Source organism: Rattus rattus, chromosome 2 (genome assembly GCF_011064425.1).
Source record: "Rattus rattus isolate New Zealand chromosome 2, Rrattus_CSIRO_v1, whole genome shotgun sequence".
Lineage (NCBI taxonomy): Eukaryota > Metazoa > Chordata > Mammalia > Rodentia > Muridae > Rattus > Rattus rattus.
The window spans coordinates 96,260,425-96,281,257 of NC_046155.1; the positions used below are offsets into that span (position 1 = coordinate 96,260,425).

The window sequence follows — 20,833 nt, forward strand, 5'->3', positions numbered from 1 at the left end:
AGAAGGAGTGGGAGTGGGGTTGGGGATTTGGCTCAGTGGTAGAGCGCTTGCCTAGTAAGCGCAAGGCCCTGGGTTCGGTCCCCAGCTCCGAAAAAAAGAAAAAAAAAGAAGAAGGAGTGGGAGCATCCTATTTTGGTCATCCTTCTTCTTGAGCTTTCTGTGGTCTGTGGATTACATCTTGGGTAATTCAAGCTTTTTGGCTAATATCTGCTTATCAATGAGTGCATACCAAGTGTGTTTTTCTGTGATTGGGTTACCTCATTCAGGATGATATTTTCTAGTTCCATTCCACTTGCCTATGAATTTCATGAAGTCATTGTTTTTGATAGCGGAGTAATATTCCATTGTGTAGATGTATCACATTTTCTGTATCCATTCTGAAGGACATCTGGGTTCTTTCCAGCTTCTGGCTATTATAAATAAGGCTGCTATGAACATAATGGAGCACTTGTCTTTGTTGTATGTTGGAGCATCTTTTGGGTATATACCCAAGAGAGGTATAGCTGGGTCCTCAGGTAGTGGAATGTTCAATTTTCTGAGGAAATTCCAGACTGATTCCCAGAGTGGTTGAACCTGGCTCTTAGATGCATTTTTTTCCATTTCGTTCATTTCTTCTCTGGTTTTTATTGTTTCTTCCTGTCTATTGCGTTTGGGCGTGGTTTGCCCTTGTTTTGCTACCTTTTCAGTTTCATCATTAAGGTTTTTATGCTCTTTTTTATTTATTTTTTTTTAAAATGTAGGCCTTGGAATTAAAATTTTCCCTCATGTGGAATTTTGATCTGGTAGTTTTATTTTCGTTTATTGCAAGGAAGTTTTAATTTTTTCTTCTTGATTTTTGACTCATTCATCATTCAGTACTGTGTTGTTTTATTTCTATGAGTTTGTGTAACTTCTAGAAGTTCTTTTGCTGTTGGTTTTAAGCTTTACTACATTGTAGTCAGACAAGATATGTCATTATTTCAAATTTTCTGTATTTGTTGATATTTATTCTGTGCCCCAATATGCGCTCTATTTTAGAGTAAGTTCTGTGGGCTGCTGAGTAGACAGTACAGTCTTTGGTGTGTGGGTGGAGCGTCCTGTAAACATCTGTCTGTGTAGTGGTCTTAGCTATTTTGTGGGTTCTTCTTCTGCCCACCCTTTATTCCCCTGGTTTCACCCCTAGAACTAATTAAGAGCAAACGAAGGACAGAGAGGAGGGAGAAAAAGATCCTGAATCTGTTTTCTTTCCTTTTGTTTCTTCTTTGACTACAACTGTCAAACTGCAGTCAGCCCCCCTAAGTGACCACCAACCACCACCAACCGCCTCTCAGGCCCTGGCATTTCCGTACCCTCTGAAAAGTTCCCAGAATTCCAAATGTCACACAGTCCTAGAACCTATCTTCAGCTGGCAAAAACAAAACATGCTTCTGCTGGAGGATCAGGCAAATCATAGCCAGCTGATGTGGACAGTCCAAAGCAGCCCCAAACCCCATACCTGGGGTTAAAACAAAAACACATTCTTCTAATATTTCTGTGTTTTATAAAGAAACCAAAATCCCAAACTTGTAATCACATATCTGTCCGTCCATTTGATGTACAATGCCACTCAATTCCTATTTTACTGTTTATTTTTGTCCAGATGACCAGTATGTTGAAGAATGTAGTGTACTGAAATCACCTACTGTTACTAATGTAGGGTTAATCTGTATCTTGAATGCTTTTAACGAAACTGGGTGTGCCAGGTTTTGGTTGACTGTTTCCCTGGTCAGAACGAAGTGTACTTCTTTAATCCTTCAGATTTACTTTTGGTCACACGTTAGGGTAGTGATCCCTGCTCCACAGTTCTATTTGTTTGCGATATTCCAACTTTAATCTTTCACTCTAAGACGATACCTATTCTTGAAAGTAAAAGGAGTTTCTTATATATATAACAAAAATATGGACTTTGTGTCAATCTGTTCATCTAACTTTTGATCTTTTGATTGGAGAATTAAGGCCATTAATATTTAAAAGTTATTAAAAATATGTGTTGATAGTCATCAGCTTATTGCCTTTTGCTATTTGTCTTCTTAGTCCTGTTTTATATTGCAGTAATTATAATTTCATTTGTTTACTTTCTCTAGCTTTTTGGTCCCACCCATCTATAGGTAATCAGTGGTCACTGAGAGTGGGGGAATCTGTTTTCTCCAGGGAGAAGCTTTTTGATAGGTCATCCAACCCCAGGTGGTCCCTACACACATGCACACATGAACAACACCAGATAGACTTAGTTTGTTTATTTTTATATAACGTCAATAATGTTTATAGAAGAAGAGGTCATGATTTCAAGAGTAAGGGCACATAACAGGAGTTGGAGCAGGGACAGGAAGTAGTGGAAATAATATAAATATAGGACTCATGTATGAAATTCTAGAAAAAAATAAATTCAAAGAAAAACATTACAATAGTGCAGAGTATTATTAGAAACTAAACGAACCACTTAGAAAATTAGCAAAAAGGCATATAGGTATTTTATACTAGAAGATGTACAGGTAACAAGTTCATAAGTGTAAATATCTTTAAATATCATTAGACATTAGGAAAATACGTGTAGCACTAATATTACTAATCTATCTGAGTGTCTTAGGAGACAGCAGGATGGCAAATCTGAGCTAAATCCCCTAATGATAATCTTACCACAGACAGACCCTTTCAGACAGCTAATTCATTTACAAAACTGAGGAAGCCAGGTAAGAGACCATACTGCCTGGTTTTCTTAAAATAATAAGGAAGGATTTATTGAAGAAGCAGGAAGAAAAGAATTGCCAATTAGCCTTCCTTCAATTCCAAGAAGTGTGGAGAGAGAAGAGGGAGTGATGGGAGGAGAAAAATCAAGTACGGGACTTAGACTTCAAATCCAGCGTCAGGCCTGTCATGGCCCCATAAACCCTGTCCTCAGACCGACACTCATGACTGAGTTACTAGAATTGTGTTAACTAGCTACAGGATTACTCCTGCTACCTCTTTCCCAGTGTTGACCAGCAGAAAAAGCAAGATTCTACTTTCTGGGAGGAGAGCACAAAAGCTATCACAGGACTTGCCTACTTTGGAGAAGACCTGTGTCCCATAGAATGTAAACCCCTACACAGTGGGGGTCTTAGACAGAGCCTCCAGGTAAGCTTGAGCCTCAGGCAAAGAGACCTCAGAGTCAGTAGGACAGACTCAAGTTTTGGCCTTGTCCATCATCAGCCTTGGTTTGGGCTTATTCACGCCCACTACCAAACACCCAGACCATGCAGGTCCCTGTGGCTATTAGACTTAATTACATCAGGATTGGTAGAAAGACTTCCTGTACTACCTGTTCCCAAACCTCGGGCAGCACAGGCATGCCTAGGCTGGTCCTCACAGAAAGAGATTTTAGAATTTCCCTAGACCTATACCCCAATGAAATAGGATTGTCTTCTGGCTTGATTCGCCAGCAGCTGTAGTGTGGGCCTGGATACACCCCTGAAGCTGTGCAGGTCCTAATGGGAAACCAGTTATGACTTAGATTAGCATTTGAGTACACATCACTGGTTGCAGGGCAGATATAGAGGAGTCCATCTGCAAGTACTGGGGCAGAGATAGCTGTACTATCAGAGGTGAGCCACCAAGGCTGGATCATACGTTAGGATGGAGCACATTAACGCTATCCCAACCTTGGGTAGCAAGACTATGCTGGGGAGAGAATGTGGTAACAAGCATAGGACTTTGCCTTGGAAAGGAATTCCGGGTGTATGAAACCTAACAGGCAGAACCCTAACAGTCCCTGTCCTCAGGCCTAGAACAGCCCTGGTTTATTGGTTTTTTTAACCCAGTGCTGCCTGTGCCTGATTGCAGCAGTCTCCAGCTGTGAGTTAGCAGTAGGGAGTCAACAACAGTGTGGGCCTCAATTCTTGGCAGTTCTGTCAGCTGTGAGTGTGACAGTGTTGCAGTTTTGATGGCCATATATAGGAAGGGCACAGAGGCCTGGGGCTGGTCCCTCCATGGTGCTTCTATCCAGAGAGGGCAGAGTCTTCAGTGTCTGAAGACCTCCTGGTGAGTGGGCAAGGTTTAGAATTGGAAGTAAGTGTGGGCTTGGATCACCCTCTAGTGCTGAAACGTGGCAGTGCTCTTGCAGTGACGCCAGCGCCGTGGCTGCAGGAATTACTGTAGATCAAGAGTGTGTAGGCACAGAGCCTACATAGACTTTCTAGAAAAGTAAGCACAAAGCCAGAGTACAAAAACCGAAGCAGTCACGTCACACACTGATAAGCATCAAGAGTGTCCGTGCGACTATAACCTCACCTGACAGTTGAAGTAAGACACCAGGAGGTGAGCAAATGCTTACTGGTACAGTCTTTGATAGTGAATTTAAGACATTTTAAAGAAATGCGATGACCTTCAAAAGAAAAGAGAATGATTCAGTACTCGGAAAAACTTGACAGAAATGGAAGCATTCTTTAAAAAAAATAAAGCAGGGGTTGGGGATTTAGCTCAGTGGTAGAGCACTTGCCTAGGAAGCACAAGGCCCTGGGTTCGGTCCCCAGCTCTGAAAAAAAGAACCCCCCCAAAAAAAATAAATAAATAAATAAAAAATAAAGCATAGTTGAGCTGAAAATAACACAGTGGCGATAGAAGAGACGGAGACAGGAGAGAAGCAGTGAACTCAGAAGCAGGCTGTTTGAAACCATACTTGGAGAAGAAGAAAGACTGTACAACATGGCGAGGGTTGAACAGCTCTAGAACAATCAGAAGAGCAAACACTCCAGCTGCTGGGTTTCCAGAGGGATTTGGTAACTCCACGGGGGCATGAAGTGCATCGGAAAGTTAGTGATGAAAGCAGAAGCTTCCGATCTACAGGAGGGAGCAAATATCCAGGCACAGGTCACTAATCACTCCATAAAATCTGCCCAGAGAGTGATAATGTCAACGTTCAAAAGTTAAAGGCAAAAAGAATATCCTCAAGGTAACGAGTGTTCCCAGAGTCCCTAGGACAGACAGACAGATCTCTGTGGACCAGGAGAGGTGCGTGTGAGTTCTAGGAGTCAAAGGGGAGAGACTACGGCCAAAGCAAATGTATCGCTTGCTTTCCTCATCACTGAGACCAATACCTGGTCCAAACGGCCTGGAGAAGGAAAGATCTGGTTCGGGACTCCCTGTTGTGGGGGATCCAGTCCATGATGGCAGGAAGAACACAGGAGAGTTGTTTACTTTATCTTAGGCTGGAGAACAGAGAAAAGGGGGTGCTAGCATTTGTCTGTGTGCCTGTAAGGTTATCTTAACTTGACATAAACCTAGACATACCTTGGAAGATGGGATCTTAATGCTTCCGTAGGATTGGCCCGGAGGCCAGTCTGTAGGGCATTTTCTTAACTAATGATTGATCGATGTGGGAGGGCCCAGTCCATTGTGAGTTATTCCATTCCTGGGGTGCATAAGAAAACAAACTGAACAAGCCCGGAGAAGCAGACAGCACTGCACCATGGTCACAAATGTAAATGGCTTGACCGTCCAGTTCAAAGACACGGAATAACTGTACTACGAGTTTGCACCCTAACTCCAAGTGTCTCATAGTAAGAACTTTACATCTGAGGGCACACATGGACTGAGGTCAGTGAAGGGATGGAAGGTATTCTATGCAAATGACATCCTGAAGAAATAAAGTACCCTTACTTAAATTAAATTAAATTAAATTAAATACTATGGACCTTTCAGTCAGAATCAGTAAAAAAGACAGGAAGATTGTTACATAATTATAAAATTATAGTCAACTCAGCAAGGTGAAATCATTCTAAATATATATGTACCCAGTATCTCAAAGCCAAAATAACAAGACAAATGTTAATAGACCTAAAGGTGGACATAGACACCAATACCATAATAGGAAGAATTCTAGTTTGTATTAACAGCAATAGGTGATAATTCAGAGAGGGACAATAAAGAAATGACAAAGTTGTGCTCAATGCCAAATGTACCTAACAGACATCTATAAAACATGACATCAAATAGCTTCAGAACACAAATTCTTCTTAACAACCCATTCTCTAAGATAAATCATCTGATAAACCATAAAACAAGTCTCAACACATTTTTAAAAATTAAAATCATATCACATATTTTCTTTTTATTGAATTTTTTAAATTTACATCCCCTTTCCTAGTTTCCTGACTATAAACCCCCTTTCCTAACCCTCCTCCCCTTTCTTCTACAAGGGTGTTCCCCCACCCAACCACCCACCCCCTCCTGCCTCCCTCCCCTACATTCCCCTACACTGGAGAGTCCAACCTTGGTAGGACCAAGGGTCTCTCCTCCCAGTGGTGCCCAACAAGGCCATCCTCTGCTACATATGCAGCTGGAGCCATGGGCTGTCCATGTGTACTCTTTGGATGGTGGTTAGTCCCTGGGAGCTCTGGTTGGTTGGTATTGTTGTTCTTATAGGGTTGCAAACCCCTTCAGATCCTTCAATTCTTTCCCTAACTCTTCCAATGGGGACCCCATTCTCAGTTCAATGGTTGGTTTCGAACACTTGCCTCTGTATTTGTCATGCTCTGGCAAAGCCTCTCAGGAGACAGCTATATCAGAGTCCTGTCAGCATGCACTTCTTGGTATCAGCAAAATTGTCTGGGTTTGGTGGCTGTATGTATGTGGGCTGGATCCCTAGGTGGGGCATTCTCTGGATGGCCTTTCCTTCAGTCTCTACTCCAAACTTGGTTTCCATATCCTCTCCTATGAATATTTTTGTTCCTCCTTTTAGGAAGGACTGAAGCATCTGCACTTTGGTTGTCGTTTTTCTTGAGCTTCATGTGGTCTGCAGATTGTATTTTGGGTATTTCGAGCTTTTGAGCTAATATCCACTTATCAGTGAGTGCAACCATGCGTGGTTTTTTGTGATTGGGTTACCTCACTCAGGATGATATTTTCTAGTTCCATTTGCCTATGAATTTCATGGAGTCATTGTTTTAATAGTTGTGTAAATGTACCACATTTTCTGTATCCATTCCTCTGTTGAAATACATCTGGGTTCTTTCCAGCTTCTGGCTATTATACATAAGGCTGCTATGAACATAGTAGAGCATGTTGTGTCCCTGTTATATGTTGGAGCATCTTTTGGGTGTATGCCCAGGAGTGGTATAGCTGGGTCCTCAGGTAGAACAATGTTTAATTTTCTGAGGAACTTCCAGACCGATTTCCAGAGGTATTTTTAACTTCCTGTCTTCCACAAAATTGCAAAAATACAAATTAATCATTCAGAAATCTGTAACACTGAGCTGAAAGTGTAGAGTGGGTTTTGTATTTGTGAGGTCCTAGGTCCAGTCATGAGGTTTCTAGCACACTCAATCAATAGTAACATTGCTATGGCTAGTAGGTGGTCAGTTATAATAGAAATCAAGAGGGGGCCAGAATGGGTAAAGTGTTTGTTGTGCAAGCATGAAGACCAAAGTTCTAATTTCCAGCACCCAAATAAAAGCTAGACATGGTATCACACGTTTGTAACCCCAGTGCTGAGGGAACAGAGATAGGAAGGTCCCCAAGTGCTATCCGGTCTTGCTAGTTGGTGATCGCCAGGTTTTGTAAGAGACCCTATTTCAAAGAGTAAAATGGAATGAGATAGAGGAAAATACCTGACACCATCCTCTGGCCTCCACACATGAGTGCATGGGATGGTTTACGTGCGTGCACACTCAAAATAAATAATGACATCAAGAGCTGGGCATGGCTGCACAGCCCCACACAGCAGCGACACATCCTGACTCAACAGACGTCCACTTTAGGTACCGCAACAGGATCTGAAGTACAGCCATGAGGAACCATGCCAAATCCACACAGCAAAGCAGGGACTGACTTTCAGACAGGCATGGCTGACACCTTCCTAGAAGGCATTCTGCCTGGATGTTGACTGCGCGCCCATCACGGCCCGCAACACTGGCATCATGTGTGCCATTGGCCCTGCCTCCCAATCTGTGGAGATGCTGATGGAGATGATTAAATTGGGAATGAATATGGCTTGGCTGAATTTCTCTCATGGAACCCATGAGTACCAGGCAGAGACCATCAAGAATGTCCGTGCAGCCACAGAAAGCTTTGCATCTGATCCCGTTCTCCACCGTCTCGTTGCGGTGGCTCTGGACACAAAGGGACCCGAGATCCTAACTGAACTCATCAAGGGCAGTCGCGCTGCAGAGGAGGAGCTGAAGAAGGGAGCCACTTAAAGATCACCTGGACAACGCCTTCGCGGAGAAGAGCGATGAGAACATCCTGTGGCTGGACCGTAGGAAGATCTGCAAGGTGGTGGAGGTGGGCAGCAAGATCTACGTGGGTGATGGACTCACCTCACAGCAGGTGAAGGAGAAAGGTAGCAAGGAGGGCATGAACCTGCCCGGTGCTGCTGTGGACCTCCCCGCTGTCTGAGAAAAGGACATCCAGGACCTGAAGTTTGGGGTGGAGCAGGATGTGGACATGGTGTTTGTGTCTTTCATCCGCAAGGCAGCCGACGTGCATGAGGTTAGGAAGGTCCTGGGGGAGAAGGGCAAGAACATCAAGATCATCAGCAAAATCGAGAACCATGAAGGTGTCTGCAGGGTTGATGAGATTTTGGAGGCCAGTGATGGGATCATGGTGGTGCATGGTGACCTGGGCATTGAGATTCCTGCAGAGAAGGTCTTCCTGGCTCAGAAGATGATGATCGGACAATGTAACAGAGTTGGGAAGCCTGCCATCTGTGCCAAGAAGCCACGCCCCACCCATGCTGAAGGAAGTGATGTGGCCAAGGCAGTCCTAGATGGAACAGACTGCATCATGCTGTCCGGAGAAACAGCCGAAGGGGACTATTCTTTAGAGGCTGTTCGCATGCAGCATCTGATTGCCCGAGAGGCAGAGGCTGCCATCTACCACTTGCAGTTATTCGAGGAACTCCACTGCTTGGCGCCCATTACCAGCGACCCTACAGAAGCTGCCACCGTGGGTGCCATGGAGGCCTCCTTCAAGTGCTACAGTGGGGTTATTATCGTGCTCACCAGGTCTGGCAGGAGTGCTCACCAAGTGACCTGGTACCGCCTGAGGGCTCCTATCATTGCTGTGACACCCAATCCCCAGACGGCTCGTCAGGCCCATCTGTACCGTGGCACCTTCCCGTGCTATGTAAGGATGCCGTACAGGATGCCTGGTCTGAGGATGCTGACCTTCGTGTAAACTTGGCCACGAATATTGCCAAGGCCAGAGGCTTCTTCAAGAAGGGAGATGTGGTCATTGTGCTGACCGGGTAGTGCCCTGGCTCTGACTTCACCAACATCATGCATTTGGTGCCTGTACCTTGATGACCCTCTGGAGCCCCTCTTCTAGCCTCTGTCCCTTCCCCTCCCCTATCCTATCCTTTAGGCCTGCAACACTTGCAGTGCTCACTCTGGGCTATAGTGTGGCGCTGGTGGGCTGGGACACTAGGGAAAATTAATGCCTTTGAACATTCAATAGAGCCCGGCTATTTTTCATGGCCCTATTTGAGCCAGGGGTGAGGAGGAATGCAGGATTGGAAACCCTCTGACTATCACAGAAGGGCAGCAGCATCTCTGTGTACTTTGCTCCTGTAGAGCTGTCTAGAGAATTCCCAGCCCCAGCCTGGAGTCAGGAGACAGCAAGTGTAGGGGCTGAGGGGGTGGGACCTAGGGTTCCAGCATAGATGACTTTTGGCCCTGGCTCTGACTTGCTTTCCCAACAGCTTTGATCTCCCCCCTCCTTCTTGTGCACCCACTGCTGTCACTGCAGAAACTCCACTCTCCACCTTTTATGCTGCAGCATCTCCAGGCCTGTTGCTATAGAGCCCACCTCAATGTCAATAAACAGCAGCCGAAGGAAAAAAAAGAGCTGGGTGTGGTAATACATAGTTATAATCCCAGCCTTGGAAGGTAAGAGAACCATGAGTTCAAGGCCACCTTGCACTACATAGTAAGACCCTCTCACAAACCAAGTCAAGAAAACATTTCCATTTATACTAGATGCAAAGTAATACAACAGTTAGGAATTGTTTGAAAATGCAAAAGATACCTGACCCCCACCCCCAAACTCTATAAAACACTGGTGAAGAAATGGAAAAGACACACAAAACATAAGCATATCCTAGATTTGTGAAATGAGAGACGCTGTGCTATTAAAACACCCATATACCCAAGAACTCTATGGATTTGTGTGATCCTTGTCAACAGACCAATGACAGTTTTCACAGATGTAGAAAAAAGAGTTTTAAAGTTCATATGAGACTATAAAAAAAAAAAAAAAAAAACCAAACAACCCCAAACAATAGTTTGGAGCAAAAAGAACAAAGTAGAAGGAATTATACTATCAAACTTTAAAATCTATTACTATGCTATGGTAATAAAAATAGCATGGATAGCCTGATGTGGTGGCACATGTTTTTATTCCCAGAACTCAGGGGGCAGAGGCAGAGGCAGAGGCAGAGGCAGAGGCAGAGGCAGAGGCAGGAGGCAGGAGGCAGGAGGCAGGAGGCAGGAGGCAGGAGGCAGGAGAATCTGAATTTGAAACCATTCTACTCTACATAGCACGTTCAAGCACAGCCAAAACTACATAGAGAGACCTTGTCTCCAAAACAGCACAGCCACAAAACACAGAGTACTGGGGTAAAAACACACAGAGAACAGTGAACCACGGGAGACATTCCACACCCACATATCTACAACCATCTGATTTTCAGCAAAGATTCTAAGAACACAGAGTGAAGAAAGGAAACCTTTCCAATAAATAGTGCTGGAGAAACTGAATAGCCACAGGCAGAAGAATAAAACAGTACCAGTATCTCACCAGATTAAACTCAAAACAGACTAAAGCCTCAACTATACGCACATCAGAATCAGCTGCAGCAAAACCTAGTGCCCACCAAGACGGCTGCGACCAAGGGTGGTTGGCAGACACACAGGGAGGAGTAAGAATGCTAAGCCTCCTCACATGGCCAAAGGAGACGAGAGCTCTACGGCTACTGTAGGGAATAGGCTGGCGGTAAACAAGATGAAAATATGTCCACGAAGAAATCACGTATGGATTCCACAATATGATTCCCAGCCGTCCAAAGGTGGAAGTGGCACATGCGTCAGGACGGATGGATGAATGGATTCCAACAATGTGATCCGTTTACACGTCGAAACATTCAGCCATGGAAAAGGAAAGGGGCTCCGACAAAGCTACAATGTGAGGGACTTTGAGGACATGGTGCTCGGTAAAAGAACCAGATGCAAAATGTTTGTTTGGTAGAAAACATCGAAAGCCCAGAGGTAGGATCTAAGAATTACGGTTTACGCAGAGCTGGGGTGACACACAGTTTATAGATTATAAACGTTATAATTAAAAAAAAAAAACAATGTAATTGGAAACCACGGAAGAAAACATAGGAAGAAACGTTTCAGGACATCAGATTTGGAAAAGACCTCCACAGTATAGGAAACAAAAGTAAGAACAAACAATTTATATATAAAACTGAAAACCCTTCACACAACAAACAGTCATGGGGATGAAGAGATAACCTACAGAATGGCAGAAAATATTTGCAAGTTATGCATCTGACAAGGGGTTTAGTGTCCAAGAACATATAGGGAACACAAATAGTTCAATAGTGAGCTGGCTGGATAGCTCCACGGGCAAAGGAAGAGCAAAGCTGACGGCCTAGCTTGCGTCCTAGACCCATGGTGGAAGGAGAGGAGTGCATCTCAGAAGCTGTGCTCTGACCTGCACACTCGTGCTGTAGCATGCACGCATCCTTACAAGACTCAGCCTCAAAAATAAGTAAGTAAGCAATGTCTTACAACTAAGTCACTGGTTATCATCTGTTAACCCTGTTTCCGCCACTATGACAACTACATAAGGTAAGTTAATAAGAAAGAGCCTCTCATCCCCACTCATGGTTGAGCAGTGTCAGCCCACAGATCAGCCCTCTTACCTTCGCACTGTGGTAAGGCAGACCTTCACGGCAGGAGCGTATGGGGCAGACCTACCTGCCTCATGGCAGGTGGGAAGAGAGAAGAGGAGCTGGGGTTCTGAGATCACCGTCAAGGCCACATCCTCAGTGTCCCAGTTTCTCTTCTCTAGGCCCCCCTTCCTGAAGGTTCCACTGTCTCCCAGGAAATCTGGTGTACCCATAGGCCTGCTTCTGTGCCCAAGTTCTTGCTTACATCAAGGGAAAATGTATTTAGTTACAGTTTTCTCCACAACTGGGCTGAGAGGCATTCTCATTCAGACTTTACTCTCCATGTTCTATCATTAATTGCATAGACATAGACATATTGTGTTATGTATTTATGTTCACCATGATATTTCAATCAGGTTAGGCATATTTACTGTAAAGTTTCTTTATAGTGAAAACATTTAAAGGTCTACAGGGCCACCAGAGCTACACAGAAAGACCCTGTCTTGCAAAATAAAACAAGAGAATGGACAGATGGCTCAGTGGTTAAGAGCACTGGCTGCTCTTCTAGAGGCCCTGAGTTCAATTCCCAGTAATCACATAGTGTGCTCACAGACATCTATAAAGGGATCTGATGCCTTCTTCTGACATTCAGGTATATATGCAGACAGGGCACTCTTACAAAAAAACAGAACATAAATGAATTTTAAAAAGAAAAACAAAACAACAACAACAAAACCAAGAGCCAGGAAACAGAGTTAGCTCTGAGTCCCAGACCCTGGAGCTGAAAGATAAGCCACTGTCCTGGCTTTGGGGCCAGAGCTTCTGCGTTCTGTTTCACTGTACTGCTCCATTTCCAAATTCACTGCTCTTTGAATGATCTGTTGCACGTTTGTATGTGGAAGTAGTAGAAGTGTTCATCCGTGTGGCACTTGTGGAGAGCAGAAGTTGGCCTTGTCACCCCTGCCTCACACCGAGTCTCTTGCTGAACCTGGATCTTGTTATCTAGATTAGAATGGGTGGCCAGGGAGCCCTCGAGATCTACTTGTCTCCACTTCCTGGTGCTGGAGTTACACGTGTGTGCTGTGCCCAGGTTTTATGTGGGCGCTAGGAATCTTAGGTTCTCATGCTTGCACAGCAAGTCCCTTACCAACTGGGCCACTCCCCAGCTGTATTTGTAAAATTTATCCAGCAGAATTTTCATTTAATTTATTAAAATTTTCATTAGCATAATTTCAATTTATTTTTTATACCGTACACACACACACACACACACACACACACACACACACACCTGTAGGCAAGGTTTGAACTAGACATTTGCTACCTTGACCTCCTGTGTGTTTTATCCACCAAAGTTGACTCTACATTCATATTTTATATTTGCTTACTTTGTATGTTATTTACAGAATTTATAATGTTATTCTATATTATTTAACATCCTTGTCTAATCCTATTCACTATCATTTTTGAGTTTGCCTCTGTCAAAGAATCTCACTGGTATATATTTACATATTCTTGCGTCTTTACATCTCTTAAGTGTTTATTACATGCTGGACATTGTAATTCTACATGGATGGGGGCTAGTTTTGTTGTTTTCCTTTAAAGAGTGATGGGCTTTTTCTAGCAGGTAGATGGAGTAGAAGTACTCTTAACTAGTGTGATCTTCTGGAAGCCTTCGTAAGCCCTCTTATGGAGGTGCTTAAGTGGATGTTCATTATTCTAGTTCTAAGTTATCTTCACCTCTAAGGTATGGCTTTCTGGAATCTCTAAATACCCACACAATTATTGAGGTCTCTGCTCTCTTGCTGGATGGAATCAACTGACTCACACCTCATGTGAGTTCTGCAATTTGGGAGATTTCGATAATTTTTCTTTTCTTGAAAGCTGTTTGTTTAAAAAGCTTTTATTATATTTATTTACTTGTATGTTTATGTGTGTATGTGCATGGACACACATGTAGAGGTCAGAGGACAACCAATAGGAATCAGTTTTCTCCTTCCACCATGTGGGTGGTGGGGACTGAACTCAGGTTGTCAGGCTGGGCAGTGATGCCTTTACCTCCAAGATGTGGCACCAGCCCAAAAGTCGTTCCTGCCAAGCTCCATAGTTTCCTGTGTGTAAACTGAAACACAGTCATAGACTCAGGATCTCTGTGTGCATTGCTCACGAACTGCTCTGCTTTGACTTTGCATGGCTCCGTCCTCCATGGGACTCAATACAGTGAAACTTTCTTTTCCTACTCTGATTTCCTTCCCTTTAAATCGAGATGTCTGGATCCCTCTGGGCTCTCCCTTCTTGTACTTCTCTACTATTCACAGGAAGGAAACTTGTGCAATGGTCTGGATTAATTTGCTTCCCTTTTCTCAGAAGTAGAATACTGCAGTCCTAGCTGTCCTTTGACCAGTAGTTACTCCCTTTAGTCTTTCCTGTTTTATAGCTATGACAAGTTGAACACCCTCAATACCTCATGACTATTGTAGGTATTCTCTTGGTGATTATTTTAATGAGAAAGAAAGAGAAACTGTCATAAACTCAGGGATTCTACAGAGCACCCAGAAAGTGGAAGAATCGGGAATCTGTTTTATGATAACGTGCAATATGGAGCAGGTGTTACCCTGAAAGAAGGCTCAGAAAAAACTAGGAAACCCGTGTAGAAACATGTTTAATATGGTTCTGGGGACCCTGCCTCATACACACTCCAATTCACCATATTAGGTCATTACTGTATCTTATGTTTTCCTGGTGTCAGGAATCTTCTGATTAGAAAGCTACTCTTTCAGCACCACCAATATAAATACATATATATGAAAGATTGATTCCCAGTCAGGCAAATGGTGACATCTTTCTATCTATCTATCTATCTATCTATCTATCTATCTATCTATCTATCTATCTATCTATCTATAGCTGGCACTTAGTCCTTTGCTGAGATTGGATGACATATAAAAAGGCCTTGTGGTGTTTGCCACCCTGAAGGGCTTTGGAGAGCCATAGTAGCTTATGCCATGAAGAGCTTATGCCATGGTAGCTAGGTTCATCCTCTGTGCTTCTTCTCCCCCTCTTTCCCCTCCTGTCTGCAGCGTTGATCATGTGCCTTTCCTCATGCATGACTATGACCTGACTAGGACAACCAATATCATGGAGGTCCTACCATCAGCTGCTAGTAACCACTCTTCCAACTTCAATTGGACGTTCCTATCATCTCTGAATGCTGGCCAATGGTTCTTAAAGGTAGGACCCATATCCTCTGGTTCTGTGAACTTGTATGACACCCTCCTCTGCTCAGGTCCCTACACCTTGAGATAAAGTCAAAAGGTGAGGACAGATTAGAGCATACAGGGTCTCCCCCAGTTTAGCAGCCGGGCTGTCACAGTTTTTGGGTTCCGTGGGTCAGCATTTACTAGAAAGACTAATGATAAACTTGTAAACTCAACCCTTATTGTTTGCTTTGTCCAAGCATTTCATGGCCTTTGATAGTATGTTTGCAATGCACATGATGCTTTCCTAGCTGCTTTGCATATTTTATGGTCTTCATAAAGCAGACTAGGAAACATTTATTTCTGAATTTTTGCTATTCAAGGATGTGTTAAGTACCTCCTGGGTACAAGGCACATGGCATATAATGACAAATATGGAGCAGTATAAGAAATATGCTGACAGCCCAAAGGGAGCAGTATTAGAAATGGACAATTAGCATACACTGTGGTAAGTCTCTTATTATTTCAGAAGCATGTAAGAACAACTTAGCCTAAATAATGAGGAGAGAGGTTCTGGAAGAAGACAGGCTAATTAAGGGAATAATAAGATATAAGACATACATTATGCATGATATAACTTTGAGTCACCTTCTTCGGAAAGTTGGAGAATACATAATATTCTAAGGGTATTATTTATTTTAAAAGGTATTATTTATGTTATAGGGAGATTGTTACCAAGGGGAACCACGGACGATGGTGGTGATGTATTTTAAAGATACGTTACACTAAAGTCAGTGTGTGTAGCTATTAATATTTCAATGCTAATTATGTCCCCCAAAAAGCTTTACACAGAAACATCTGCATGTAGCTTCTGGGAACCTGCCCCCAGTTGGTTCTGCTTGGTAAATAAGATGCCACCAGCCAATAGCTGGAGAAGACAGATGGGCAGGATCTTAGGATTCATGGGCATGGGGCTGGGAGGAGGGAAAGAGCAGAAGGTCCACCATGCAGGGAGAGTCTGGAGGGGAGGAGAGATACCTGAAAGGAATGCAGGACAAAGAGGCATGACCGCCATGGGAGGGAACCGGGAGAGCATGGCCCAGAGCACCACCCAGCTGGGCAGGCTGTCTGGGTCCAAAACTACCAAGATAGAACACAAAACTTATAATAAATAGAAACACGAGATTAGCCACATGGAAGTTAAACAATGGCCCAGCCCAAGATACTTAAGACATATTAAAATGTAAGTGTGCATGTCTTTCATTTGAGAACATAAACCACGGGACAGGAGGCTAACCCGTCACTGAGATTTCATAATATATATTTCAAAAGGTGTATGCATAAGGAGGATGGAGGGAGGACGGAGGAAAGGATAGCAAAATAAGGCTGAGGAGGAATAGTCAGGAGAAGAGTCCATGGGCTGGCGGAGGGGTAGTCGGGAGAGTCAGTAAGGCATGCAGAGGGGAGATTTGGCAATGCTGAAGTGACAAGTTAGAGTGCTTATAATTCCCCTTTGACAATATCAAAGAGGTACAGATTTGATGAAAGGTCAAGACTCCTGTCTTAACTTAAGGAAAATAACTTATTTTCCAGCTTGTCCTATGTCTGGGGAAAACTAAAGAAGCCTACATTCCACTCAACCACATATAGTCATAGGAGGCTCTGATTTTGAAAATAATTGTCTTACTTACTAGGATAAACAGCACACGCTCATTCTAAGGGCTGGCTGATCGGGTTTCATGCAAAAAGCAGTGAAGAACTGTGTACAGATGGACTTATCTTTACAGACTCTAGGTTCACACTCTGCTATTAATGTTTATATGACCATGTTTCCTCAGAATGTTTGTCCCTCTAAGAGCATGTAACCTGTAATGCTATTTTCTTATATGAGAATAATGAGATGGCCAAGTTATGGTGGAGTACAGCATTAACTCTAACTCTTGGGAGGAGGAGGCTGGCTAGTGGTCCTCTGTAAGCCAGGGCGACAGAGTGAGACCATGTCAAATCTCACGTGTGTGTGTGTGTGTGTGTGTGTGTGTGCGTGCGCAAATGTGTGGGACAGAGATCAGAGGACAACTTTCAGGAGTTCTAACACATTGGTCTTAGAGATCAGACTCAGATCATGAGGCTTGAAAGTGGGGGCCTTGTGTTGTAGATGTCTTTCCCTGTGGAGCCATCTTGCTGAGTCTGCTAGTGTTTTAACAATGAAAGGCTATCATGTCTTAGCTGTAAACAGCATTGCTCCTGAAAGATCTTATTAGGGTTTGTAGGATTAAATATAGTACTAAAGGTGAGCCAACGTTTCATCAGACTGAGGTGTTTGATCAACCTGTAGGGTCTATAATTTGAGTGAGTGATATTTTAATCTGATGGGTAATTTTTCTGGGTCGTTCTTATTGGAACCTTATAGTGCTTATTACCAAAAGGCAATCATAATTATTTCCCATGGCTTGATTCCATCTGGGGGGTTGTGGCCTGTTATATTTAATATTTCTGTTAAATATTGTCCTTGGTTTGGGTTTTCAAAATGTTCCTTCAGTCCCTTTCCTAGGCCTGGGACTCTAGTTCAGTGTTAGAGCCCTTGCCTGGGATGTTCACGATCTGGGTTTGAGCCTCAGAGCCATAAAAGAACAACAGAAGCCCAGCCAGTTTCTGTTTTCAGACCCTGGGCTTAGTTATAAGTGGTGGTTGGGTGTGTTGTTATGACAGATTTTGGTGGGCATTTTTAAATTTAGAAACAATAGCTTTATTTTAGCATGTTAGGTGGTATGCATGTAGCATTTAGACTTACTACAACTGTGCTATTGTGAATTCTGAAATTCAAGTTTGGTTTATTCAGGGTGGGGGGAGAAACTTTAGGCCTTACTGTGGGGCTTCCTTTGCTTTTTTCTGATATGTCATCGGAAGGTAGCTGAGGCGATGTTATCTGTGATTTAAAATATTTAAAAGGTAGTATTCTTCAGTAAATCATTTTCTTGTTGTTTTCGGGTTTCTATTTCTATGAAGAGACACAATGACCAAGGCAACTCTTATAAAGGACGACATTTACTTGTGTCTGGCTTACAGCCTCAGAGGTTCAGTCCATTATCATCAAGGCAGGCATGGTGCTGGAGAAGGGGCTGAGAGCTCTATATCTGGATCCATAGGCAGGAGGAGGAAAAGGGGGAGGGAGAGATACATACATACATGCATACATACATATGCATACATACATACATGCATACATGCATACATATATACATGCATACATACATGCATACATACATACATACATGCATACATACACACATACATACATGCATACATACATACATACATACATACATACATACATACATACATACATACATATTGGGCCTGGCTTGAGCTTCTGAAACCTCAAAGCTCACCCCGAGTGACACACCTCCTCCAGTAAGTCTATATCCACTCCCAGAAGGTCACACGAACAGTGCCCCTCGCTGTGACCCTGTGGGGGCCATTTTCACCCAAACCACTACAGCTGTGAAGGTCATTCTGGTGATCTATTGTCTGATAGTAATGATCGTTGATTGGTTATGGTTATCAGTTGATCATTATTTATTAATATTCCTGTACTTACGAGACTCGTGGACCTGTTGTTGTGTGTTAGCCGGATTCCTGTCACTGTACAAAGATCCTGGGATCACCAGCTTACAGTAAGAGGAGATTCTCCCAGCTCTCGGCTTCAGAGCTTGAGGCCATGATCTGTGGCTCTGCTGCTTCAGTCACATCGTGGTAGGGAACACAGGGCAGAGCAAGCCTCCCTGGGCTTGAGATGTGAAATAGAGAAAGAAGAGACCTAGATTCCACATCCTTCTCCAAGGGCACTTCCCACAGTGTCTACATCTACCGAATGTCACTGTGATGAACCAGCCTTTAACACATGGGTCTAGATCCGGACTACAATGGCCCAACTGATAATGAAATAGAACGGATATGGGAATTCTAGATTTGTTCCTAGAAACTTAGTGAATTCTTGTTTTTCTTTCCTAACCAACCTTTCTGTGGCTCTTTCTTGTATTTCTTTTTAAAGTATAAATTCTTACAGTAATAAAAACCCATTCCATGTGTGTGGATAGTGAACAGGCTGCATTTAGCAATTAGTGAAAGAACAGGCAGGATTGACAGAGCTTCCTCGGGAGAGCTGTGGCTAATCTGTGTGTAGCCAGTGAGAGGAGGTTGAGATCGGGCTGCTGAGTTAGACACACACTTAGTCAGTGTGCTAAGTGACAAGCCTGAGACCCTCAAGTTACTGCCTCTTCTATTAAAAAAGCATCATTCTGTCTTTATCGGACAGTTAACTTTCTTGTCTTCTATAAACTAACACATAACTTTATACCATACTCAGAAGAAGAAAGGAGTAACTGGCTGTGGTGTGTATACATGACCCTAGCACTCAGGACTCTGGAGTAGAAGGATTGTGAACTTGAGGCTAACCCAACCAACACAACAAGACTTCATCTAAAGAAAAAGTCATGTTTTAAAAAATGAGGACTAGGGAGACAGCTCAGTCAGCAAGGTGCTTGCCTTGCAAACGTGAGTGTGAGTGCCTAGGCCAGACAGACCAGGGAGTCAGCCAGACCTGCCAAAGGAGCAATCTCTAGGTTCACTGAGAGAATGGGAGAATGACAAAGAACACACACACACACACACACACACACACACACACACACACACACACGGAAACACATAATACAAAAATAATAATAAAAACTGTCAAGTCGCCAACTTTTTCCTTTATTCTATGCTCTGAATGACATAGTCCCCTATTGCGAGCGTAACTTTTACTGATTATTTAAAAGCCGATTCCATGTTATTTAACTCTTAGTTTGTGTAAGTGAATAAGGAGGATCAAGTAACAAGTAACACAGGTAGGTTTTTTCTGCATCATCAGCAAGCCTAGAGTCAGACTGTCTTAACCAGCCATAAAATTCAGTTCTAGGGATGAGGTACCTAATCTATACATCTTACTTTAGATTTTTTAAATTTATTTTTAAAATGTATTTTCTGATTCCAATTTTTATTATATTTCACTATTTTAAAGTGTTTAAATATATTTTGATCATATTCTTCCCCTCAAGTTCTTCCAGATCCTCTTCCCTTCCCTACCCACCCAACTCCAAGTTCTTTCAAAAAACCCAGCAGAATAACAAAACCCAGAAAACAAAATAGAACATGATTCAAAAAGATGTGTGCTGGAGAGAGCAGACTCTCCCTAACCCGGCAAGTCTAAATGACAGTTCAGTTGTTGTCCTTTACCCTGGTGGCTAGATTTTCACATATTTATCCATCCACTCATCTAGAGACTACAACAAAATAGAACATAATAAGATGAAACAAAATTTATCACATCAAAATTAGAAAAGACAAATCAACAGAAGGAAAAAGCCCAAGAGAAGGCACAAGAATCATTCACACACTGAGGAATCCGCTAAACTGGAAGCCATGATCTACACAGAGGCCCTGCTGCAGACCCATGCAGTTCCTGTGCACGCTGCCTCCGTCTCTGTGAGTTCACGTGAGCTTTGCTCGTGGTGATTTAGAGGCCCTTGTTTTTCTGGAGTCCTCCATCCACTCTGTCCCTTACACTCTTTCTGCCCTCTCATGTATGGGGTTCCCTGAGCTCTGAGAGGAGGGATTTGATGGGCATCCCACTTAGGGCTGAGTGTTCCAAGGTCTCTCACTCTCTGTAAAATGTCTGGCTGTGGGTCTGAAAAAACTATGGCTCGTGCCT

At 43.2% G+C, this 20,833-nt stretch overlaps 1 protein-coding gene and 1 pseudogene across 1 annotated transcript in view; both read left to right on the top strand.

Annotated features, from left to right (window-relative positions):
* Gdpd4 (glycerophosphodiester phosphodiesterase domain containing 4) overlaps positions 1–20,833 on the top strand; it is an 83,361-nt gene that overhangs the window by 19,119 nt on the left and 43,409 nt on the right. Inside the window, exon 10 of the mRNA XM_032895071.1 lies at positions 14,965–15,115. Within this exon, the coding sequence (XP_032750962.1) occupies positions 14,965–15,115 (151 nt within the window). The remainder of the gene's footprint in view (positions 1–14,964; positions 15,116–20,833) is intronic.
* LOC116894736 lies at positions 7,790–9,293 on the top strand (annotated as a pseudogene).